The sequence below is a fragment of the Larus michahellis genome, chromosome 1 (assembly GCF_964199755.1).
Source record: "Larus michahellis chromosome 1, bLarMic1.1, whole genome shotgun sequence".
Classification (NCBI taxonomy): Eukaryota; Metazoa; Chordata; class Aves; order Charadriiformes; family Laridae; genus Larus; species Larus michahellis.
Genome location: NC_133896.1, coordinates 61,984,020 through 62,009,138, shown reverse-complemented (window position 1 = coordinate 62,009,138; position 25,119 = coordinate 61,984,020). Strand labels below are relative to the sequence as shown.

The 25,119-nt window shown below is 38.7% G+C and overlaps 1 protein-coding gene across 2 annotated transcripts in view; it reads left to right on the top strand.

The window, feature by feature from the left end:
- Window positions 1–25,119, top strand: part of MYBPC1 (myosin binding protein C1) — a 79,822-nt gene that overhangs the window by 24,982 nt on the left and 29,721 nt on the right. For both annotated transcript variants that reach the window (XM_074581895.1, XM_074581904.1), the window contains exons 4-13: window positions 9,511–9,615; window positions 11,056–11,204; window positions 11,560–11,677; window positions 12,978–13,029; window positions 14,643–14,699; window positions 18,200–18,366; window positions 20,591–20,723; window positions 22,350–22,474; window positions 23,261–23,366; window positions 23,646–23,812. In XM_074581895.1, coding sequence (XP_074437996.1) covers window positions 9,511–9,615; window positions 11,056–11,204; window positions 11,560–11,677; window positions 12,978–13,029; window positions 14,643–14,699; window positions 18,200–18,366; window positions 20,591–20,723; window positions 22,350–22,474; window positions 23,261–23,366; window positions 23,646–23,812 — 1,179 coding nt within the window. The remainder of the gene's footprint in view (window positions 1–9,510; window positions 9,616–11,055; window positions 11,205–11,559; window positions 11,678–12,977; window positions 13,030–14,642; window positions 14,700–18,199; window positions 18,367–20,590; window positions 20,724–22,349; window positions 22,475–23,260; window positions 23,367–23,645; window positions 23,813–25,119) is intronic.

The following is a 25,119-nucleotide window of genomic DNA, read 5'->3' as shown; positions in this document are numbered from 1 at the left end:
AGGATTTTGCTACCAAAAAAATTGTTTGAGATCCTAGTATGGGAAGTATTTCCAGTTTCAGTTCACAGTGGCAGCAGCCACCTCAGTAAGAATTCCAGTGAAAGTCTGAATACCAATATGCAGAAATAATGACCTTCCGCCATGCTCCAGTGAAACTGTCACTTCTTCAAAGCAATATAGATGTCATTGTCACACACTCGGTAGTATTTATTTTTTTTAATTAGGAATAGCATAATTGTTCCTACAAGCTTCTGTTTCGTTGCAGAGTATAACCAAGTAAGGGAAAGTATATTTTCTAAGAGTGATTCCTTCACGTTTGTCTGCCAGAAGAAAGTCTTTATAATGATGAGCGTAATTCACAAAATTGGAAAAACTTTCATTTTTCCAATCTTTCCAAAATCTACACTACAAAATGAGTGTATGAGTACATGAGAAAATGAGGTCAGCAGGACTAGGGCAGTGATCATCCCCCTGTACTCAGCACTGGTGAGGCCCCACCTCAAGTACTGTGTCCAGTTTTGGGCCCCTCACTACAGGAAAGACATTGAGGTGCTGGAGCGGGTCCAGAGAAGGGCAAGGAAGCTCATGAGGGGTCTGGAGAATAAGTCCTATGAGGGAACTAGGGTTGTTTAGCCTGGAGAAAAGGAGGCTGAGGGGAGACACTATGGCTCTCTACAACTACCTGAAAGGAGGTTGCAGAGAGGTGGGGGTCGGTCTCTTCTCTCAAGTAACAAATGATAGGACAAGAGGAAATGGCCTCAAGTTATGCCTGGGGGGGTTACATTGGACATTAGGAAAAATTTATTCACTGAATGGAAATGTGGACAGAACCAGCTAGAGGTTAGTTTTTGTATAAGCTATTTATAAAACTTTCTGTCGCTTCAGAAGTAACAGATTTGTGTACTTTCCTGAATGGGAATGAGATCTGAAAGTTTCATATCTGAATTCCACAGTGATTCTACAATACCCGTGTGTTAGCAGTTGTGACCTCTTTGCTGATAATTTATAAGAAACAGGACACTGTAGGAATCTGGGACAGCCCCTCTCTGCAGCATGGTCAGGCTGTGTTGGAACCTGGCATCTAGGAAAGAAAGCTTGTTAGTCCACATATACCATGTAGTCCATAATTTTCACCTCATTTCTAAGACAAAGTTAACAGCAGCAGTTAGGAAGATAAAGTATACCTATCTGTGTGTCTGTTTTACTGTTCTATTTCTTTTTAGTAGTTATTGTCTGTGTGAAATTAGATATTTATGTCCCTTTATGTTCACTGTAAAGTTAAGAAATGGAGGACAGTGTGATAAATTCTTTGTCATGTTGTGATTATTTAACTGTAAATCAGTAGCTCAGAGAAGTAAGAATAAAAATTTCTTACACACATTAATCTTTTATAGTATTTCTGGTTTCACAAATATATGAAGTAACTTACTAAAAAATCTCAGGATATATATTATCATCTATTTCATTTTCAGAGAAAAAAGTGACTCAGCAGAAATCCTACCAAATTTACTACGTTATTTCGTACTCATTCAATTTACATTCTTCTGCTTCTGTTTTTAATTTTAGCATTATCAAACATGTTGAATATTGTTATAATTGTATTCTCAATTTCTGGAATAATAATTGAATTTTAATATCAATTTGCTCATTCCTTTTTTTAGGTCCCATCCAGCCATTCAGAGAGCTACTAAAATTTCTGCATGTTTCACTGATATCTTTTCCTCCAGGTTCCATCCAACCATCTACTAAAAAGTTTGCACGTTTCATCCTTGCATTTCTCCAGCTTTCACATATCCATTCATCTCTCTACTAAAACTTCCATTGCTGCATGTATGTACTTCAGCTGCAATTTCCAAAGTGCCAAGTCCCCTTGATGGGACTGCTGAATACTCTTTGAAAATCCCATGGGTAAGCGAAGGCAACTAAATTTTAAACTCTTTGTCTCAGAAGGGTTAAACTGTGCAATTTCAGCATAAAACAAAATGATCCAGCCAGTTGGTTGAGTTACTCCGTATTTATTAATACGCAATGAAGACAAGGGTTTGCTCTTTGTGGTGTTTATCTACCTCCCGCCTTAGCCCTGAACACCTGCTCCAGCGTGCAGTAGCACGGATAAACATTAAGGCACTCTGAAGTCACCTGCAGCGGCAAAACCGTGTCTCTGCCCTGGTCACCCCCCTGTATATACATGCCTGCCATATCTCTTGTGCTACATCCCATGATCATCAGTGAGTGACAGCAGGGAGCAACAACAAAGAAAGATTAATTAGTTTACCAGATCTAGCTGATTAAATCAAGTTCGAGATGCTGCTCCAGTAGAGTAAATTCCAAAATTCCCCTGTACAGTTCCATTGCACCAGGCTTTAGACATTGACACATGGCTTTCAAGTCTTCCTTTAAACAGCTAAAAAAGAGAAAAGTAAACTAATAAATTAATATGATTTTGACACTTCTGCAAAACATTAGCTTGATCAACAATGTGACTGATGGCAGAATAGCAGCTTCCATTTTTGTGTGGTAGATTTCAAATCAAGGGAAAGTAGAAGGTCTAACATTCTTGACGTGAGCAGTGCATACATAAATCAGTATTTATTACTTATATTTTGACAGATTTTTCTACACTCCTGCTGTGTCAGCAGTCAGAAATTTTAATATTGGGGTAAAAAACTTTTACATCATCTACTTCTGAGATACAGAGTGTTCTTTCCTCCTACAAGAAGACTCTACTCCTGACGGAACTTCAGGAGGCCTGGGCCTCAGTTAGTATATTCATTTAGACACACGGGAATAAATGTAAATATCCTATTTAATGAAAATGTGACACAGATGAATAGAACAAAAATGTCTATAGAGTAATACATCCTATCAACCTATTTTCAACTGAATGAAGTGATTGCTTCATACTTAGCTCTTGTCATACAACAGATTGCTAAATACATTCTATTAAAAGTTTACTCGTAGAAGATAAGGACAGTGAACTAATGATCATAGTTTTATCTCCTGGTCTCGTATTTTGGGGATTTTTGTTATTTTTAAATAGAATTTATTGCTAACACAAAACAATTGTTCATCATAGAAAGCAAATCAGTTATAGCTGTTAAAGCATTTTTCATATTTAACGGCATTAAACTGAAAGAGGGTAGATTTAGATTGGATATCAGGCAGAAATTCTTTACTGTGAGGGTGGTGAGGCACTGGAACAGGTTGCCCAGGGAAGCTGTGGATGCCCCATCCCTGGAAGTGTTCAAGGCCAGGTTGGATGGGGCTTTGAGCAACCTGGTCTAGTGGGAGGTGTCCCTGCCCATGGCAGGGGGGTTGGAGCTAGATGAACTTTAAGGTCCCTTCCAACCTGAACCGTTCTATGATTCTATGATTTTATTCAATAGTCGGTTCGTTTCATCCTAGAAGCCTAAGATACACAGAGCGATGGATTGATAATTACCCATATGTCAAAGCAATCCTACAAGCACGTATTCTTTTCATACTCTTTCCATTTCCATTTATAGCGCATTCGGGTTTGCTTTCATTTTGATACTTCTGAAATGTTTGTTTGTTTTGATTTGTTTGCTAACATTTAATTTGAAAAATGATAGATTACTGCAGAGAAAACTCAGAAATCCCTCTGCAAAACTAATAACACCTTTTTGTTGTTTTAGTTTTTCTTGTTTAAAGTCAACTTGAGTAGTCCTTTAATAATATGATTATCAAAAATCATCATGTTGGGTGCATCACATCAAATGTTTTGTGCTGATTGATCTAAATTATTTTTTTCCGGCCAGAGAGCACATTCCGTACCTCTTCAAGCCATCGTCTGTCACAATGGTTACGTTATTGACAAAAAGAGGTGAAAGTAAACTTTATACTTTCTTGAAACATGGAGAAAGATTTGCAGTAGAATTACTTAGCCTTGCATTGATTTAGTTGCTAGTACAATATGTTAAAACATCTGACATTACTTTATTATTGCTAAATTATTACTTCATTGTTGCTTTCACTGAAAATCAACATCATCAACATTTGCTTATGGCATTGGATGATGCAGGTGGTGAGAACTCAGAACTCTTCCACTAAATGAATTCTTTTTTTTTTCTTTTTCTTTTTTTTTTCTATGAATAAGAAACCATTTTTGTAAGGTAACACATTAATCCTTCACCTGTAGGCCTACCTTTTACAACTGACATCCTCCTCCCAAGGGATTTTTAAAATGAAGTTTTTGATGAATCATTAAAAAGGAATGAGTAAAATGTTATGGCTAAGTAGTTAATTCTATTAACAGACTTTCAATTAACCTTCAGTGGTTAAGCAAGCATAAAATATTAATATGACCAGTGCTTATAAAAATGCAACAGTATTTTATATGTGGTTTTGTCATAATTATTGCATTTGTCCTTTAGAAAATATAGACAAATTGTAACTTTAAGGTCAAAATCGAAGGATAACTTCAGAGTTAAATTTTATTCTGGAAACCCAAATCTAAAATCTGAAAAAAGCAAATGAAACCCTCTTTAAAAATGTGGGTTAATATCTTTCCAAAGTTGTTCTTGTTCAACTGTCTTTTCCTCCACTTTGAAATGTTCTCCAGATGATTTTCTGATATCTTATAAAAGACATGTTTTCTTTACATTACATATGTATTAAATCCTAAATATATCTAGTTTATTGTCGCCTTTCAAATGCTTCGTTGGTAATTTTGGGTTTGTTTTTTTTTTTTTTACTATTAGGCCTTTAAGACACCAAGACTTTTTGCGTATTTTTGTCAAAAACTGATATCTCTGAGGTTTCTAGTCAACAGATAAAATTCAAAAAGATGTAAGAGACTCTTGTAAAGACAGTCTTTACCTTATTCTGCTTTTCTAACAATCGTGATTACAGCATTTCAGGTTTAATGCCAGTTTCATGTTTTTTCAGGCTTTTGATTCATATAAATATATACCTCAATGTACTCTATGAGATTAAACATTTTAAAACACCTGGAAAACAATTGCTTGTAGTGATTTAATACCTGATGATGGTCAACTTTTAGTGTGATAAAAAGAAAATCCAGTGTGATGATAACAGTTCTGTCCTTATTTTGAATTATTTTCTTATAATATGGGGAAAAATTGGTTGTTTGTCCCTAGAATTTTAAATTAACATTTTAATAAAGAAGTTGCAAAGTATAAATACAGGGGACTTTTTAACTGTTGCATATCTTGATTTAATGATGCTGAATGCATATATGGTGCACATTTTAATTGCAGACATGGACATCAGAGAAATGGCATCTTCCTCAGGTCAGATATGTGATTGACCTTGATTTCATTGTGGCTTTTTTGTATTTACTGTGGATTACATCTCTAACAAACAGAACCACTCGGCAGCTTCCATATAAACTCATGATTTAATAATAGATCACAGTCCACATCTCATTTTTCTTTTACTTGCTTGAAACATTAAGGTTTACCATTTCAGCTACTGAATTACGCAAAGCTTTCTTCATCAGTTTGAAGCTTCCATTGTGAATGCTCCTGACTATTATGATTTCTTTCCCTTTCTTTTGCAGGTTTTACATTTTCACATAGTTGTTTTAAAGCAGACGGTCATCTGTGCTTTCTGTTTCTTTATGTACTTTTTTATTTGTATTTCTTTTCACAGACGAAGATGACACTTCAGTTAGTACTCCACCAGCAGGTTAGGACTGTGATAGTGCTGTGTGTGCGTATGTATGTATGTATTTTTCTTCTGACTATTAATGAAGAAAGAGCACAAACCATTGGACAGAACTCAAAACATACTAGTTAGAGAAAAAGATTTTGAAGTGCCCTACATTAAATTAACCTCTGTTCAGAAGTACAAGACCTTCATACCAGATAAGTTTCTTTCCAGTCCTGGCTGGAGGTCTTTGGTAGAACTTCTGCCATTGGAAGGTAAAATATCAGCAGTTCCGAAAACGACTCTCCCTAATCTTTTCCTAACAACAAACGTGGAGTGTATTTTTAAAGGTTAGATTTGCGAGCAAATTCCAGAATAACAAATAAAACAAATGGAGTATGACTTCATAACAGGTTTGTCCACAGAATTGCCTACCACCTCACCTTAGGCCACGTGACCTACAAGGTAGTTTGAATGTACTGCTCCAAGCACTTTGCACATTGCTGCCAAACTGGCAGATAAAATGCCTTTGGTTGTCGGCAGTAGAAGAAAAGCAACAGCACAGGGGTCCATCATGACAGATGTGACATGGGCAAAATTTCTCCATTGCTTGCTTAACACGTTTTTGAAAAATAAGCTGTGAATGAAGCAGAAATTTTGAACAATAGAAAACACTTTGCAGTGTGTCAAATGAAAAACATGCTCTTAATTTTCTTCACTGCCCTAAATGATTGCATTTTCTTGATTTGTCCCAAAAGAATTTGCATTATTAACTTTGGTCTGCATGCTATCTGACAAGTCAGTAGTAGTACATTGATTTATAGTAGAGGACCCCATTGGTAAGAGCTAAATATATAAATAACATTTTAAATTGCAAAACCCTAAAAATAAATTTTAACTATTTATCCTTATTTTGCTCAACCTAGATAAAGAAATAGACTATTTAAATAATTCAAAATAGTACCGCCTCAGATAAATATTGAACAACATATGTTCATCTGTTATCTGGAACTACACAAATCATGAAGAAAGCATCAGCTTCGGAGAATCCTTCTAAATATGAACTACTACAAAGGAAATCTGTATGGGAATTAAGCTAAACTAATTTAGATTTTCTAGAGAAAAGGGGGAAAGACTTTCAATTTTTTTTTTCTCAGATGTTCACTTCCTTTTTCTGGTAATCAAATAGTTCCTCATGGGCCTAGTCCTAAATATCTAGTCTAAACATCTTGCATGAAGAATCAATGTTCTTTAAATCCCAGTGACCTGAGGTCAGTTAAGCTGTGATCTCTGAGCTGGTGTCACCTAAATTGCTCTTCCCTTTCAGATGGGATGTCTAAGCCAGCGGAAAGAAAAGATTCAGGTGAGACCTCCTGAAAAACATGTTGAAACAAGCCAAATTTTACATAATACAAACATTATTACTACATTATTTCTTAAAGATTTTATTTAATTTTAATTTAGTTGTTCATACGGTATCAAACTCTAGCTGTTGAAAAGCTTTTAGGTTTAGAGTGAACAGGTTTCTAGCAGCTAAAGCAGGAGTGAGAGAAGGCTCTGCTGCACAAGACAGGACACGCATCCGTGTTTTACACATACATACATACCTATCTATCTATATCTATTTCTATATAGATAGATACGCAACTATTCCCTTCCTCCTCAGCCTACAGGGTGACAGTGGCTTACCTGCATCCCACACACAGGAGACTGTAGGAGAATGGCTTCTTCTCACAGCTCAAAGGACGGTGGGGAAAACTTAGCAAAGTCATAACCTCTTTCTTCCTACCCTGGCAGGTAACGCATACTGCACCCACTTTTGTGGTTTCAGGATTTGCAGCCTCTGGAACAAAATGAGCAGCAGGTACTTCAACCATGGTTATTGACCTGGCATAGCCACCTATGCCAGCCCCCTGCGCCAGCGTCAAACCCACGTTTCGTTCTGTATGTTTAATAAATAGGAAAATGTTAATATCGAAAGGTGACGATAATGTTGAGGTGTTATTTTATGTGGTACTGAATTAATGACTCTGTGTAAGCTTCTTCCATTTATTAAGCATTGTCACATCATTTTATTCACACCAGTAACTCTCACTCGTTATGATGTTGTTACCATATACTAGCATGTTGTACTGGCATAATCTAAACATCTAGATCATAGAGTATATATAGATGTGTATCTATATATATTTGTGTTCATGTATGTCTGTGTATGTGTTTTCATATATGTGTGTATATACATGTATGTCTTTACCTGCAAGAAATATTGTACAAGCAGACATATACAGAGGTGTTAGGCACACCACCCAAAAGTCACTGAAATACTGAACGGCGAAGATTTTATATCAAAGCTATCCAGCATTTCTACACCTTTTAAAAATTCCTAATAGACTTTAGGATAATAAAAACGGTTTGGTTGAATTTTCCCATGGTTGTCATGAGTTGTGTTGCATTCGTGAGGGATGGAAATTTTCGTGAGTTAAAAAGGTGCCCGTAGCAGTAATCTCTACATAGTAGAAAGACAATCCTGACTTCTGGCAAATGAGTTTCTACAGAAAATCCTGAGCAGGGAAAGGAACTTTCCATTTCAAGACCAGGACTTGGTCACCTGACTAAGTGAGAAGTGTCGTGTGACTGGTTCCTCATTTATGCTATTTATGAAACCAAAACCAAAAGAGCATTGGATAAACTATAAACAGCTACCTTTTCTTCTGAAACAACTAGAAGTTCAAGGGGAGCAAGGGAGATGCAGGTCTCATTTGAAAGAGACAGATGGCTTTGTTAATTACAGCTGTACATTTCCACATTTGCTCTGCTCTTCAGTGCTGCCAGGGCAGCACTGGCTTTACTCAGCTTCCCCTATGCGCTGGACATAGCTCCTCAAAAAAAAGGAGATGCGGCATTTGCACTCTGCAAGTTGTCATTTGCGATATGAGACACATGCTTTGCCTCTCTGTAGAGAGGGAGCAGGTGGTGGACAAACATTCACTGCCTTGATCTGTTTTTCACTGCTTTTTCTGTCAGGAATCAGCTTTGACCACGATTTTGCATGGATTTATCCAGGATGTAACTGCACAAAGCCAGGGCGGTTCAGATAAGCAGAAAGACCAGAAAAACACATCTGTGCTGGCACAGGTCTCTGCCCCGGGGAGACCTCTCACTTGCTGCTTCTTTTAGTACCATTGTTGCTTTTCAGTGCCAAAATCCCAGTTTCCAGAAGAGAAGGTGCTGTGTCTGAACGTGTGACACAATCATTTCCATCTGACAAACTATTTTTCTGTAAAATATCAGCCAATGCACATGGCAGGAGATGGTATTGACTGATCCCCAAGCTCTCTGCTTCTATCATGGTCCAAGAGAACAAAGTTCAAAAGCAAGCTTCATCCCTGCCCTATTTTGCAGACAAAGAGGAAAAAACTAGCTTGTACAATTGACTGAGTTTGGGCTTGAGATAGACCCACTGAAACCATGCATCATATGTGTTTTGTTTGTGCTTACAGCTGTTTGTGTTTTCAGAACCTCCATCTCTTCTGAAAAACAAAGAGCTGGCCTTTGTGCATTGCCTCTGTAAAGCACCCATGGTTGAATGCTGGTGCCATTCGAGTTGGTCAGTACCCATCTCGGCTGATCAGGTTCCCCTCTCTTCCTCCCTGATAGTTTCATTTTCCGTCACCACAGAGGTGGCGTTCTTGCGGGAACTGTATACAATGTGAGAGCCAAGCAATGGATGTCAGTGTGAACAAAAACTTAGGTATCTTTCAGGACATCTGAAGAGAGAGGTAATAGGGTTAGAGAGTTTAGTAAGTTCAGGTAAGTGTATTTTGGAGGCAGTAAAACATGTACGGATGATTGACATTTCCCTCTCTCTCTGCATCTCAGTATGGTCTCTTGGAGAAGGAGCTCCGGAAGAGACAGAAAAACGCGATGACTCCCAAAGATCCACTTTATTTGTCGAAAAACCTCAGAGCGGATCAGTGAGCGTTGGTAAGTGCTTAGAAACAAAATCAAAAGCCACTTCCAGAGAGACAGAGACTGAGGCAGATCCTGAAAAGTTATGTGTGGTTCCTCCGACACTCGGCTTCTTCCCTCAGCTACAAGTTCTTCCACTGATTTTAGCTGGATGTGAACTCCACTCCTTGAAGGCAAAAAGGACTGTACGAAGAGAAGCAAAACCCAACTGCTTAATTCAAGACAAGCTCAAAATCTAATAGTTTACTGAGCACAATGGATAAGAGGTGTAGTTTCTGGAGAAGAGAGCTGGTTACTGTGATGCTGTTGGCTGTACCATTACTGATATGTCAGGAAGATCTACCCACAGGTCTGTAGTGTGGCTTAGAGACTGTCGGTCAACTTTTGAACCCTACAGCTGCATGTAAATTTGCAAGCAGACTAATATGGGCAGCTCTGTGGCGAAGCTGGTAGGGTCACCCCAACTGCGACCATTCTGGAGGATTTGCTCTGGACTAGCTCTGGTTTAGTCCGGTGGTCGCTACACCTATTAGCAGTGGGATCACAGGTGGGGAACTCTCAGAGCACATCTTTGGGCTTAATTTCATCCCAGAGGAATCCAGTTCAAGCACCATGAGGGCTTTCTGTGTTGTGAACCAGAGCACAGTAAATGGGGACAGTTAGGACGTTCACTTCCAAACTGCACTCCTGAGCCATCCTAACATGGTAAGGTAGCTGCACCCTAAGCAGGGTAGCAGCAATGGTGAGAAGTGCAGTACTGACTACTTAATATGTCTGCTGTGCACTTGGATACACTAAGATGTGGTCAGATGAGGGAGTTCTTATGCATCTATTATTTTTCTTCATTTCTGAATAGAAAAAGAGCGTTTTGGGAGGATTTATTTTATTTTTATTACCTGTATTCTCCTCTGGAGGCCATGAATGTCAGGATGGAAAAAGAGCAGGGGCCGGGCAGTGGTGTTCTGAAAACCGAGGTAACTTTTACTAATCCCAAATTATTGTTTAGAGAAGACTCTCTTTTCTCTCTCCTCAGCTTAAAGAATCAATGTTAGAAATGTATGAAGAGCTCCAGGCTTTCTTTTCTAGACTGGAGTTTATTCACGTTAAAACTGCCTGGTAGCCTAGGAACACCTGTGCTTGTTTTAAGCAAGGAAATTCAAGTATTGGGATCAATTCACCCATGACAACATGGAGTTTTGCCTCAACTAATTTATCCTGCTTCTCAGAGTCTCAAGCTCCACATTGACATGGGCAGAAGTCTTCCAGACCCAAATCGTTAATCTCTGTAACGCTGCAGTACTGTCATGGCCTATTGGACTCCATCTGATTCTCATTGTCATGGTAGAGCTAGCACATGGAGACTGTAAGGCGCGGTAGTAAAAGAAACTTGTACAGACATGACTGGCCAACCACATGCTCCTCAATGAATGCATTTTTGTTTTCTTTTTTTAAAAGGTGGGAATATTACATTTATAGCCAAAGTAGAAGCCAAAGATCTTCTCCGAAAGCCAAATGTTAAGTGGTTTAAAGGAAAATGGATGGACCTGGCCAGTAAAGCGGGGAAGCACCTCCAGCTGAAAGAGTCCTTTGAGCGTCACACTAAGGTGTGTCTTCACTTTTCCTTCTTATGGGGGCAAAACTCCAAAGAGAGCTTAAAGATCAGTTTAAGACAACAGGTAGAAATTCAAGAGCAGTGGATTCTAACCCTGGCTTCCCCATGCAGATTTCAGTGACGATCTCTGACCCTGCACAGACTTTTCTGCTCTCCTAGTGCAGGACATGTAGTGGTGGGGAAACCAAACTTTTCTGTTGCCATTGTGTGTTCCAGTTTCTTTCCAGAGCCCTTTATTTGAGTTATCCCTTACTCCTGGTTTAGGTCTGAAAGACTAAACTTTTAACTTCTGTTTTACAGTGGGGGTGTATCCCCTACATCAATGAACAATTATGTTTGATTCTTAGATTCACACATTTGAGATGCACATCATTCAAGCTAAAGAAAACTACGCAGGGAACTATCGTTGTGAAGTATCTTATAAGGACAAGTTTGATAGTTGCTCTTTTGACCTTGAAGTCACTGGTAAGATTCCACTTGTTTCTGTAAAGCTTTATAAAGATTTCCCTTTTTTTTTTAACTTGAAATGTCACCTAGTTTTGTTCAGAACCTTTAAAGAAAGTAATCCTTAAAGTGAACATTTTCAGCACAGAGCTCAGAGAATTTTCCTAAGTGTCTGTAATTTATTGTTTAAATGAACGTTGGGATAGATAGCATGTGAGACACTTATCCAAAAATCGGAAAAGCTGACAGATAAAACTAGTGTTGAATTCAAATCAGGCTCTAGCACACAAGACAGAGAGCTGGGCTTAGGGTGGTTTAGAGAGCAAGGCTTCATCAGGCAGCGTCTGAAGAGAGGGACGTGGAGTGGTCACAGCTCACCAGTGCTTTGCACCCTGTTCGGGCATGGTACGATCATACTCCAGAAAGCTATTTCTTCCACTCTTCGTCAAAATAAAGAATAGCACAATGTGGAGAGCACTGGAGAGTCATGCCTTTGCCTACTTGGGTGTTATAAAAGGCCTTACTCTGGCAAACGTTAACCCATAGGCTTATCTTTTCCTTCGAGAGCAGTTCTGCCAGCACAACAGCGCACGCATACCTGCACGGCCAGACTGAGAAAGATGGATGTTTTCCGAAATGCCTGGGCCAGCAGCCAGTGGACAAAATAGTTGTTCACCCTCATAAAGCATGCCTACCGAATGGCCTAGACCAGCTGGTTCGTTTGCCAGTCAGGGGAAGCCGGTCACAGTTAAGGGGACATTTGACGGCTGACTGACAGCCCGAGGGGCATAGGTAGGTGTGTGTCTTCAGAGGGCAGTGAGGCAGGGGGCAGCCTGGCCGCATCCGTTCGCTGGCTGTGGATCACCACCCTTTAATCCGACTCAGGCTGGCACAGATGGGTAATTCACACAAGGAGGGTTCATCCCTGCTCCGAGAATCAACATGAGTCAGTAGCTGTAGAGAAGACTGTCTCTTTCCTCTGATGCTGAGCGTACTGAGAAAATACAAGATGCAAGCAGGGGAGAAAGCATAGAGAACGGGAAGACAAAAAGGCCTGTGTATAGGCAGGAAGGGGATCAGGGAGAAACATCACAGAGACAGATCTCCTATGCAGAACTGCAGGAAGGAGTTTAGAGAAATGCGTTAAATAAACTTAGTTCAGCATTGAGCAGCTCTGCATTTATCAGAACTTAACGCCAAAGGAGCAGCACAAATTGTGGTCACTTAGTAGGAAACTGAAAAAAATTTGCATGTGAAATCACACTGATCACATAAATTACATTAATTTCAAATTATGTTTTTTATTACTGTTATTTCATAGAATCTTCCCAAGCTACTCCATCCATTGACATCAGATCTGCTTTCAAAAGAAGGTAACTTCAAACAGTCATCCTATGAAGCTCCTCAGTAATGGAGGCTGGTAGCATGCACAGAACTTCCAACAGTCTTGGCAGACAATTGTATCAAGCATTTTTTAAAAATGTTTTTTTTTAATAAAAGATTAAAGAAGTGGGGTTTAGAGTGGTTGGGAGTGGAAAGAATTGAATAGTTACAGCATATAGACAGTGCATCCGATATTAAATACTCTACTGTGAAATTATAGTGCCATTGCTTTAAGGGAAGATGGAATATTTAAGGCAATTACATATTTGTTTCTTTAGAGGTTTTTAAAATCATATTTTAATTCACTAAATATTCTACTGCTTGTTTCCTGAAACTTGACAGCTACGATATGAAAGTTCCTGGTCACAATCCTGTACTGATTAAATGCAGAGAGAAAAATTCACACTGATTTCAAAAAGATAGCATCTGTCTTTATGTTATCTTACAGTAAAAAAAAAGTGTGTCATAAGGCCATCATTACAAAAAAACTACAAATAATATATTGCAGAGGCCATAAGATAAAGCATTGTGTCTGAAGCCTTTTCCTTCATTACCTACTTTTGTGATAAAATAGCAATTCAAACCAGTAGAGATGTCATCTTTACATTTGGTGGAGAAAATTTTCTTAGAAGGACAGTATTCAGAATGAAAATATTTAACAAACAGAAAAATAATGCAGTTTATTAATTTACAGATAAAAGCGAAGTTGTAACTTAAAAGTTACTGCTTTTATTTAGAGAGATTTGATTTAAAGACTGAATGCAAGTGATATTACATTCAAGGTGCACTCCTTTCTTGAGCACATTTAAAAAAAAACTGTAATAACTATTCTGCCCAAGCAGGTGAGGATATCTGAATATTTTTCTAAGTAATATCTTTCATGCAAAATCTGGGATGAAATATTGGCATCATTTCCATTCAAAAGCTGCATTTTGCCCTTACTTTTTACAAGTATCAAGGGCATTTTTTTGGTCTATATGTGCTTTATAATAAGGTATTACTGCTTGAAGTCACATTATAGAAAGAAATGCACCTTCACAGGACTGTGATTTGTGATTCTATCTGTAAAAATGTACAATGTAGTGTCTCATCTTTTTTAACTGATTTCTCCCTTCATTTGGAAAAAGGTTAAATCTTAAGTGCAATGCTTCGCAATCAGTATTTGACACAGTTATGCATTGTTAAAAGCACCACCCAGCAATGCAAATCTTTGTTTTACATTCATAGCAAAAGATCAGCACAAGTCCTTTGTTTTTATACACATACACCATGGAAATGAAAAACAAAGCTCTTTGTGTTGACTAGCTCACGTTTATTTGTGTTACTGAAATCTAACACAAATCTTGGCAAATTTATGTATGCAGTTACAAAAATTTGTCATCAAAGTATAATAACAAGCAATACAAACCTTTGTGTTATTTTTCACAAGTGCCTAAGGAAACATAATTTGTGTGAAAAAGAATACAAGTTTGTGTTGAGTTTATACCATTATTTGTGTGTCTGGACAGTGTTGAGTGTATGAGACATGTAGAGCGTTTGCAATGTGTGTTGTCTAAGTCTTCCTGTATTAAACAAAGATTTGATCTTTTTCTATTAATAACAGCGGTGATGGACAAGACGATGCAGGAGAACTTGACTTTAGTGGTCTCCTGAAACGTAGGTGAGAACCAAGTGATGCAGTGAGCAGGTGTGGATTGCAAACCATTAGGTTCGCACACAGAAAGAGTCAGGTGTAGCATTAATAACTTAAGAATTTTCTGACCTTTCATTTTTTTTCAGTGTTTCTAACTATCATTCTCATAGTATAATATGCAAATGTTCAGTTAATTGTACTTCGAAGTGTGCAGAAAAGAAACCTCAGATTTGAGTGCACTGGGAAAAAAGCGAGCCACAACCTAAAGAGGCCAATAACATCTAGTTTACTTGCTATTTCTTTTGTGTTTGCATGGAGGGTAGAGGGGGATAATTTCCTACACAGGGATGAGCAGTTCAGAAAATTGAGTCTGGTGCAAAAGAAAAAATCTGCAAGGGTTAAATTTACCTCTTTGGGTACATCTTACTTTGATTTTTATAAGCATCCCGATATGAAAAAATCATATCATGCTTTAAAACAGAGAAAAAATTGGGCATGTGTTTCTCTGGTTTGCCTTGAAAATCTGGTGTTATGATAGCTATGCCCCTAGCTCTTTCAGAACTTAAACCTAGTTTAGTCTTTTAACAGATTAAGACAAGATAGTTAATTAGTCATTTTTTAAAATTTATCACAGAAATGCTATATGCCATGGAAATAAATGGCAACCGACCACAGAGAATCGGAAAAGGAACTAGGACCTTTTATGTCATCTACAACTTACTCTGAAAGAGGAAAACCCAACATGCAGCATTAATTATGTAAAAAGCTCACAATGGGCCCACGGGCTGTGATGGTGAGGGTAGTATTTAAGCAACTAAAGCAAACAGGAAAGGCCGAAGGTAAAAGTAGGTAGCGAAAGAATTACCTGAACCAACGCAAACCCACCAGGTCTTTGGTTTTTTAATCTTCTCATCCCTAATTAGGATCTTCAGTTTGACTTTTTATCATACTAATACAACTTACCATGACAGTTCTCATGACTGCCTGCGAGGTGTTTTATTAGCAACATGAGACTTGCATGTAAGAGGTCTTGGTGGTTTTTGTGGAAAGAGAAATGTGATTTAAGAGTCATCATCACTTCACTAACAAGTAACTCACATGTTTTGTAAGATAAATACTGTATAGCCATAAACGCATAGTACACCTATCATGTGGTTAATGGGAAAAGCAAACTTTTAGTTTCAAACACCATTATTTGATATCGGTCAAATCGGTTCATCCCCTCCTTGCTTCAGGCACTGAAATGAAACCTCATACTTTTGAGCTTAATTGAATAAGACTGCTAATTAAGCCCCAATGTGGATATTAGTATCCATTTTTATGAAGAAAAATACATGTTTTCATTTCAATTTTTTTCAAGAGGCAATGTTGCAGGTGCATTCCTTCTCTTTTGTATGGTTATATTACCAAGGAAAGAGCGAGAACTTTTCACCTGTGGTGCATAATACTTGAAACATGTTTTTTAAAAAAAACTAAATGCATAGAATCTACATACTGCCTATTTTCTAATTTCGTGCTGGTCTTGCAGGAAGAGAAACCAGTTCTTATCTCAGTCAGCCACTCTGTGACTGGTTATGCTTCTTCAATGCAATGGATCAGTAATGGCACGAAATTCCAAAAGGCACAAGATCTCAAAAACACTCAAACATTTAGGTCCTTTTTTTTAAAAAGGTACATTTTTCAACAAAATGCACATTTTCGGGGAAAAGATCTGATAGCGATTTTGTGGAGAGGTCAGTCTGCTTGGGACATACCAAGCATTGTTTGCTCACTACCCACAGCAGAAACTATCGTGGTCTCAGAACAAAGCTGGTTTGCTCAAAGTGTCAAAATTTGTTCTCCAGTTACTCAAGAGGTAAAAAGAGTCTGCAATTAATTACTTTGAGCTGGTTGAAAATCAGGATACCCTAACTGATCCTCATTCTCAACTACTGCCTGATTTAAAGGGGCACATTTTCGTGATCCCCATGGAGCGTACCTCTCCTTACCATGGACAGGCGTTGCATGGCAAGCGGCCAGCCCTGGGAGAGGACAATGCCACCCCATGGGGTGTGTCAGCTTTTACATATATTTGCAAGCTGATCTCGACTTGCCACCATGCAGAAGGAATCTCACTGAAATGCCAGTGTCCTCTGCACATAGTCACTCTCCAGAAAGCACGAGCTCCGGTAAAAGTAAAAGGAACGAAACATAAAATTATTCACCTGAGATTGTCTGACAATGATTTGATAACAATGACAATAATTTGATAACAATGTAAGTATTTCAAAGACTCCTCAGTGAGAAGCTTTTTACCTTTTTACCTTTTTAAAATTAACACTGGTATATTACAAAAATTAATAAACCTCATGGATTAATCAGCAAAGTGGTTTTCTATAGTTCCTCATCCAACCATGCAGAGATTCTCGGGGACCCCCAGTGCTATGTATATGTTAAAGAAAATTCTGTCAGACTTGGTTGAGCTAAACTCAAACACTGTCTCGCTCCAAAGCTCACTCTTTTTTTTATTTCTCATATGTTTATTTTCTCGCTCTGTTCTCAAAAGTACTGATTTCCTTAGACCAACTAGATCAAATCAGAATGATCCTGGTCTGATTCTAATGAATTTACAGGAAAAAATGTCTAGATTTCTGCTCCAATTCCCAGGCTGTTCTAGCAGTTCACTTTTTCGAGCTAAGCTGTCAATCTTGAAAATTATCATTTTGTTTAGCATGCTTCCACTGTTCTCTCATTTAATAGCTGCCATTGTGAAAATAATTATACTTCTCTTTATTGGTTGTCTTAGTCTGGAGTTGCAGATAGTAAATACGGCATTGAAACTTCTGTATAAAGGTGATGCTATTCACACAGGCCTCCGAAAACACTTCCTGCTCTTAAGACTGAGATAAATATGGAAGCCAACAGATCCATCTTGCAAGTCCAAGCTGGTGTGGAAATGTCCAGTTCCTATCCATATGCCAACTTTAAATAACTCTGAGAAGCACTGGTGTAACTATAAACAGACCCAGATTCCCTTGGATTTCAATGTCCTTTCATTGGTCACCCCTAGTAGCAGTTACAAGGACTCAGGGTTTGAAAGCATTTTTATATAATTATGAAACGTGTGGATTGGATGCAGATCTCAGTGTTGCCATCATAAATTGTAACTGATTCCACTCAAGTTACAACAGATAAAACTGATTTAAGTGGGATTAGCCCATATGTTATTATAGTACTACATTTTTCAAACCGTATTGTGGGTTTCTTTTAAATATGAAGCAATATAAAAATTCTCATAACTGATTACATCAGAAAAGGCTAAATTAAAACTTATATCGAAATTCTGCCCTGAAGAAGTGTAAAATAAGGTGTGAATGTCATTCTGAGCTATTCTACTCATACTGAGTGAAATAAAAAAAGTATGATGGCGGCCTTCAAATTTTGATTAAAACATTTCTATCCTCACCATAGATTCAGCTTCACCTCTTTTTATGGTGTGATAAGGCCTCGCTAACACTTCTCCCGTAATTTTATTTTGCTACTGTTAGGGAGGTTAAACAGCAAGAGGAAGAACCTGAGGTAGATGTGTGGGAGCTCCTGAAGAATGCGAATCCCAGTGAATATGAGAAGATTGCTTTTCAGTATGGTATCACTGATCTCAGAGGCATGTTAAAGCGTCTGAAGCGCATGCGCAGGGAAGTGAAGAAGAGTGCAGGTATGGATAAGGCAGAATATTCTTATGTTCAGTAGTCAAACGTGAGCATCCACCTTAAAAAACCAAACTTGCTTCACTTCCACGTAAGGGGACTTGCGCACTACAACTCAAGCCTTATTACTGCAATGGGTTAATCAGAAGGCGGCTTTGGTCTACTGTGGTTAGCATAAACACCTTATCCCATTCAGTGCTTACCAAAAGCGTCCCTCCCTCTTGGACAAACGGTAGTACCAACTGGAACAAAGTCCCCCAGTTGTGTGGAAAGGTGTTATCTGATCAAACAGCATGGAAATTAGACCTTGTGTTATCGTTAAGATCTTCTGCTCTACAATAGAATCACTCCGAACACATTGTTTGCTCATTTCATTTTGCACTTAATCCGACATTCCTCTGAAATCCCAGCTGTACTAAAACCCCTCCACCCTGCGTTGGATAAGGCAATTCAGGCCTGTCTTTCCCGACCTACCCTCCTGACCAGTATGAGTGGGGTAATTCATACATAAATATAGATTTCTGATTATATTTATATGTATATATATGTATATAAAATATATGTTGCATAATACGTATACACACACACAGGCACATATAAATACAACACACTATCCATTATACTATTGGGGCATTTGCTTGTTCCTGGAGAGCATTTCAGAACTGGATGCAAGATGTACATCTGCTGTTCCACTGGTTTCCTGGAGGAGTCCCTTTTGTGTAGGTGAAATCCTCCACAAATCTAGCTGCAATCCAGCTGCCTGATATACCCTCTCTCCTCATCCTTACCTCACATCATAACAGGTGTTACGTTACTACATATTCATTTTTATTTATATTTTTCATTTGTTGGTGTATCTGATTGTGGCCACAGTTGAGGGAGGGAGAAATGGAATTAATGGACTTTGGATGAGCCACTGGGGCGGTTTCTGTATCCACTGGAGCTCTCTAAGGGGTTGAAGCCCAGGGAAACTTCTCACCTTCCCCCAGGAGTCTGGAGTAGGGCTGGAAGCGGGTGAGGAATTGTGTGGTTCCCTACCCAGGTGCATCACGTGGAAGTGCCTGGATGTTTTACTGGGAAAGGGGCATCTCTCAGCACCTGGGACCGGTCTGTCTGCTCCCTCTCCTCAGTTCACTGTTGAGTAGGATGGAGCTGCCAGCTGTACCAGGATTTTTCAGTGGACAGGGTTTTCCCTACAAGAGGGGCTCTAGATGTTGGGGAAAACGTTTACAGTAGCGACAGGATGAGAGTAGGTTGTTCTTACCCTCACACCACCTTTATTATAAATTGGAAAGTTTTACACTGCAACAAGATGCATTAAAAATACTTTTCAGATTTAATAACTCTAATCCTGTTCTGTGAATATCTTCAGTCTCCTGCAATCAGACATATGCATAATATAAACCTTAGCAGAAATTGATTACTTACCTGTGGACAATTTGTTTGAGGCACTGTTTATTTATTTATTTTTGAGCACCACAAATATCTGTTCCCCTGGGTCTAACTTCTGTGGCTGGAAATATCTCAATATTGATATTAAAGTGTTTTGCACTGAGTTACACCTGGCCTTGCCTTGCCCAGAACAAGTTGGCCTACATTTGCACATCTCAAAGAACCTTTTTGAAAAGGCCCATTAGGATTCACAGACTGACAACTTTTGCAAATATTTTGGCAAATGTTTTGCAGCTGTAACATTTCTCACAAGTGGAACTGCAACGTACGCCTTGCAACCTACAGAAAGAATCAGGAAAGCTAATTTGGCTTTTAGACAAACCAACGTGCTTATTCTGACAGTGGAAAGCTCAATAGGACTTTCCACTTAAAATTCCCTGTTAACTTGAGTGGTGGTGCTAATAACAGATTCATTGTAAATGATTCCATAGCACCAGTTTTATACCATTTTATTCTGAAATCGCACTTCTCAGCAAGCTGTCGAAGCTACTTCTACCCAATCCTATTCAGAATACATTCACACTGCAAAGTCATGAAGAGATACTAGCTTGAACTTGGACAGGATAATCAGATCTGCACAGCTTCGCACTTTTTCTAATGTTTCTAGAATATAAATTGATTCATGTGGCCTAGGCTAAAAATATAGAGTGATGTATAACATTGTGCGCCTGTATTCTGACAGCTTTGATGATATTTATGCAATGTCATTTCAGCATTCATATTCTTACTTGTTTTCTGATATAATAACACTTTTATAATAACACTTGGCTTCCACAACAGCTTTTGCCAAAGGTCTTGATCCTGCATACCAGGTGGACAAAGGAGGCAAAGTAAGGTTCATGGTGGAGCTAGCAGATCCAACAGTGGAACTCAAGTGGTATAAAAATGGCCAAGAAATACGACCAAGTGCAAAGTAAGTGGTTTTATCGTATGTAAGCAATAAAATGGGTACACATGTACTTCCTTGGCAAGTGTGTTGCATAGATCTATCTCTCTGCTCAGGTTGCACCAATTTTATTTCTGAATTTCATTATACATGAAAAGTATGCAAATGGTGTTATATTGCTCCTGACCCAAAAAAGTCCACTGTAAGCTTAATATTAACGCAGATCGGCTCCTTTGCCTCAAGAGAAAAGAATTCAAGATCCTTAGCAAAACATGGAGCCATTTCCTACTCGTTAGTTTTTAAAAAATCAGGAAGCACTGTGAGCAAATAAATCTCCTGTCCTCAGTACTATGTACAAAGGAGGTCAGAATCTTTCTACAGTAGTCGGGTGCTAAGAGGAGAGATGTTTAAGACAACATACTAGCCAACCTGGCTCATAAGCCACCCGAGGAAAGGGGAACGAGGTTTGTCTCACCTTCCACTACCCAGTTCACGCTCACACTGAAGTCTGCATTAGCTGAAAGTGACTTCAGTCATGCGCAACAGGTCTGGTGAACCCAAGCTGCTTCATCATTTCTATCACCTCTATATTGGTTTACTCTTTGGCTTTATCTAGGAGAAGTGGCTTTTCAGGTGCAGACACTTGAGTACAGGTAAAGCAATGGCTGGAAGCCGAGCCCAGTCCTTAGTGTGGGCACGACTGGCTCTTACAATGGAAAATCCCATTCCAAAGTCGGACACAGTTAGGAATGGTAATGTGTAGCCAGTAATGTACAAGGCAATGTTCCTTAAATGTTTCTCAGCAGCACAAAATCCTAGCAACTTTCTCCTCTGGCCTTGTGAAAAAACAGCTATTAGCAAAAGCCCTTTTACAGAGAAGGGGAAGATTTCCTTCACTCTGTTGCTGCAAAAGTTAATGAAGGATTTTGATTAATATTCATAGTTGACAAAAATGCATAACAAACAGGGTACCTTTTCTTTAGCCCTTTTATCTGCCATGAGCAGTTCAGAGATGCTTTGCAGGCAGCTATATGGATACCTCTCCAGCAGAAGGACCTGGATTGAATGCTCCAGTGCATTTCTTCCAGGCTGCTGAAGCAGCTGTCAGATGCTAATGAGCTTTGGTCATTACAAGCCTGGAGCAGATCTAAACTGGTGACATAAAGGTGAAAGGCACCATATCCCATTACCAAAACCCCATATCCCATTACTGATCTCTTGTGCCATCTGGCCTACCAATAATATTAACTTCTTAACCTTGGCTATTATTTTACTTCACAAAAATGTTAAGAGTGTTGGAATGAGGATGGTATCCTGTTACTGGTTATTTTCATCTTTACTCATCTAGAGTTTCAGACTCCACTTTATCTGCCATCCTTCAGAGCCTGCTCATTTTTTTTATTTTTTCCTATCACCCAAGCCTGGGATTTTGGAACAAGCCAGAAGATGCTTGTTGTCATCCTACATCATAGCTCTTTTCGCTGAATAGTTTATGACAGTTCTGTTGAATCTCGGAAATTGCTTCCCAGGACAACTTTTCCAGTTAAAAAACGAGATTTTAACCTATAATAATCCCTAAAGAATTTTCTACGTAAAACAAATGGGGTCTATCAGTTTTGCTAATGTATCTTTGCTGTCTTCCTGTTCAAACAGATACATTTTTGAGCACAAAGGTAACCAGCGAATTTTATTCATCAATAATTGTACGATGACAGATGATGCTCGCTATTACGTAACAGCAGGTGATGAGAAATGCTCCACAGAACTGTTTGTGAGAGGTAACTTCATCAGCTTGCTCCTATTTCACCTGCTATAAATTGGTGTGGCTTCTTTGACTGCAACAGAAATTTAGGGAGGATCTGGTTTAGTGTATTTTTGTATTCGTACTGGCAGCCGTTAGGATCATTTTGTATTTCTGTGATCCCTGGCCAATTTTTTTTTCCCCTCATCCCATATTTAGTAATTTAGTGAGAAACCTGAAAGGAGGATATGGTTGATTTCATACTGTGCATTGGGATCTAGTGGGACTGTTGTCGCATTCATAGTTATAAAGCCATTTTGGAGACTTTTTTGTTATAGCGTTGGCTTTCCCTAACACCACACTTAGGTACCGGATGACCCTGATGCTCTTGGCCCAACTGATCTGTTTCATGTACCCTCAGATGTGGCTTTCTAGCAGTTAGTTTTCATTCTGTCTGCACAGATTTAAGGGAAGACACTATGAATGGGTGGCCATTTCTTCACCCTTTTTACTCCCACAGTGTTGATAGTCTGATAATAGCATCTTAATGAGCAATGGCTTTTCTGATTTAAGGTAAAAAAAGCTACACTGAGACTGATATTTAAAAGACGTGTAGATGTAGCACTTAGGGACATGGTTTAGTGGTGGACTTGGCAGTGTTAGGTTTATAGTTGGACTCAGTGATTTTAAAGGTCTTTTCCAACCTAAATGATTCTATGATATTACAATTTTATAGTATCATCTTCTATAGCATGATTTTGAAAACATCTTTCACTTAGTTTTCTCTCTCAGATTGTAAATCTGTAATTTTCTCTTTACAAAGATCCTCCAATTTTGGTGACCAAAGGCCTGGAGGATACCAGTACCTATGTTGGTGAACGAGTAGAACTGAGCTGTGAAGTGTCTGAGGATGATGCAAATGTGAAATGGTAAGACACAGTTTGAACAGATACTGTTTTCCTAGAGAATAAAACCCAGAATATTTTAATTGTAGGCAAAAATTTGGATAGCTTTTTCTATACCAGTAAACCTGAAAATTGTTAAGAAAATCTCAAGAAACCATTATTCAAAAATGCAGCAACAGCAAAAATATCCTTACACATTCATGGATGAGATTGTTCAACCTTTCTCAGGAAGTTTCAGCCTGTGGGAGCCTTATTTGCACAGGACTTCTATTGAAAAAATAATCATTCTTTGCTTTCCATTAGGTTTAGGAATGGTGTAGAACTTCCCAATGACCCCAAATCTCGCTATCGAATCAAGGTTGAGGGTAAAAAACACACTTTGATCATAGAGGAAGCTGCAAAAAATGACAATGCAACTTACTCAGTAATGACAACTGGAGGCCAATCAGAAGCTAAGCTTTCAGTTGACTGTAAGTACAATTCTATGATTCTATAATACATCTTGCTCTTGAATTGGTATGTCACAGTTTACTAGTTTACAGAAAGAAATAATTTGCCTGCCTTTTCCTGGGGGTTTAAAGGAAAACATATCTTCCATACCAATTTCTTTGCTGCAAATCTCCGGAACAGTGACTTTCCTTTAGACATTGTTTGCAGTAACAGTCCTGCTTGAAAACTTTCTGTCACTCTGTTAAGATAGAAAACAAAGCTATCCATCCAAAGACATAATAGGTCAGCAAAGTGAAAATTTCAAGGGAAGTATCTGCTTTTCTTTAATCCTTTCAGGTTTTCACAGGAAAGCCAAAACAAGGCTTTTTAGCCAAAATCAGAAAAAAAAGTATACTGAAAAAAATAAGTGGTTCTATAACTAGGCATATTGTTTACAGGCATCAGGGTCACTTGACCTGAACTCATAGGCACAAACACATGCCTGTGTAGCTCCCTCAGTATTGTTTATGCAATAGCTCTTTAAAATTCCTGTGGGTTTTAGCAAAGTGTTATCATGCATTATGCATAAACATACACTGGTTTGTAACACTTATACTGCTTTTTACTATTTTGTAAAAAGTGGCATCTTCAGCACAACCAATTCATGCTGTTCTATTATCAAGTTGGAAATGATCCTCCATGCTGTTGGGCTCCGTCATCTTTCTTTTCATGCATCTTCTTCTAAGGGTTTTCCAACTGGCTTTCTATAAAACGCTACCTTTCCCAACACTCTTTGTTTCCTATGTCAGGTTATCGTCAGGGATATTTACTGCATATAGGTGGTACTGTGTGTTCAGCCTGGACTCTGGTCTACAGCATCTAATCTTCCAGAAAGTGGAAGTGAACTGGGGCACCAATTCTCAGACTCAAGTTTTACAAAAGCTAGTAATATCTGTGGGTATCAATCCGGTGAGTTAAGGCAGTTTAGCAAACATGAGGACGAGTAGTGCATGAAGGTAAGCTTTCTGGAGAGTCAGCCTTTGCTACCAGCCTGACAAAACAGGTTGAGAACTACAGTCCCCACTTGTGATGAAATACTTTGGTAAATCTCCAAATTATCTTGGATTAGCTGGGAGAGCTACGAGAGCAAATAGTTCATTGTTAGATCACGGGAAAGGTGAGTTGCAATCCATTCTAGTGCATAGGTCTGGGGGGACAGCAATTTCGCTTCTTTAAAGTTTCTTACTGGACTTGGGTGGATAGAGACACCCTACCTCCAGCACCTACACACCAGAGAGGGGACAGCATTCAAATTTTGCTTCTGAGCTTAGTTCTTCTACTGGAAATA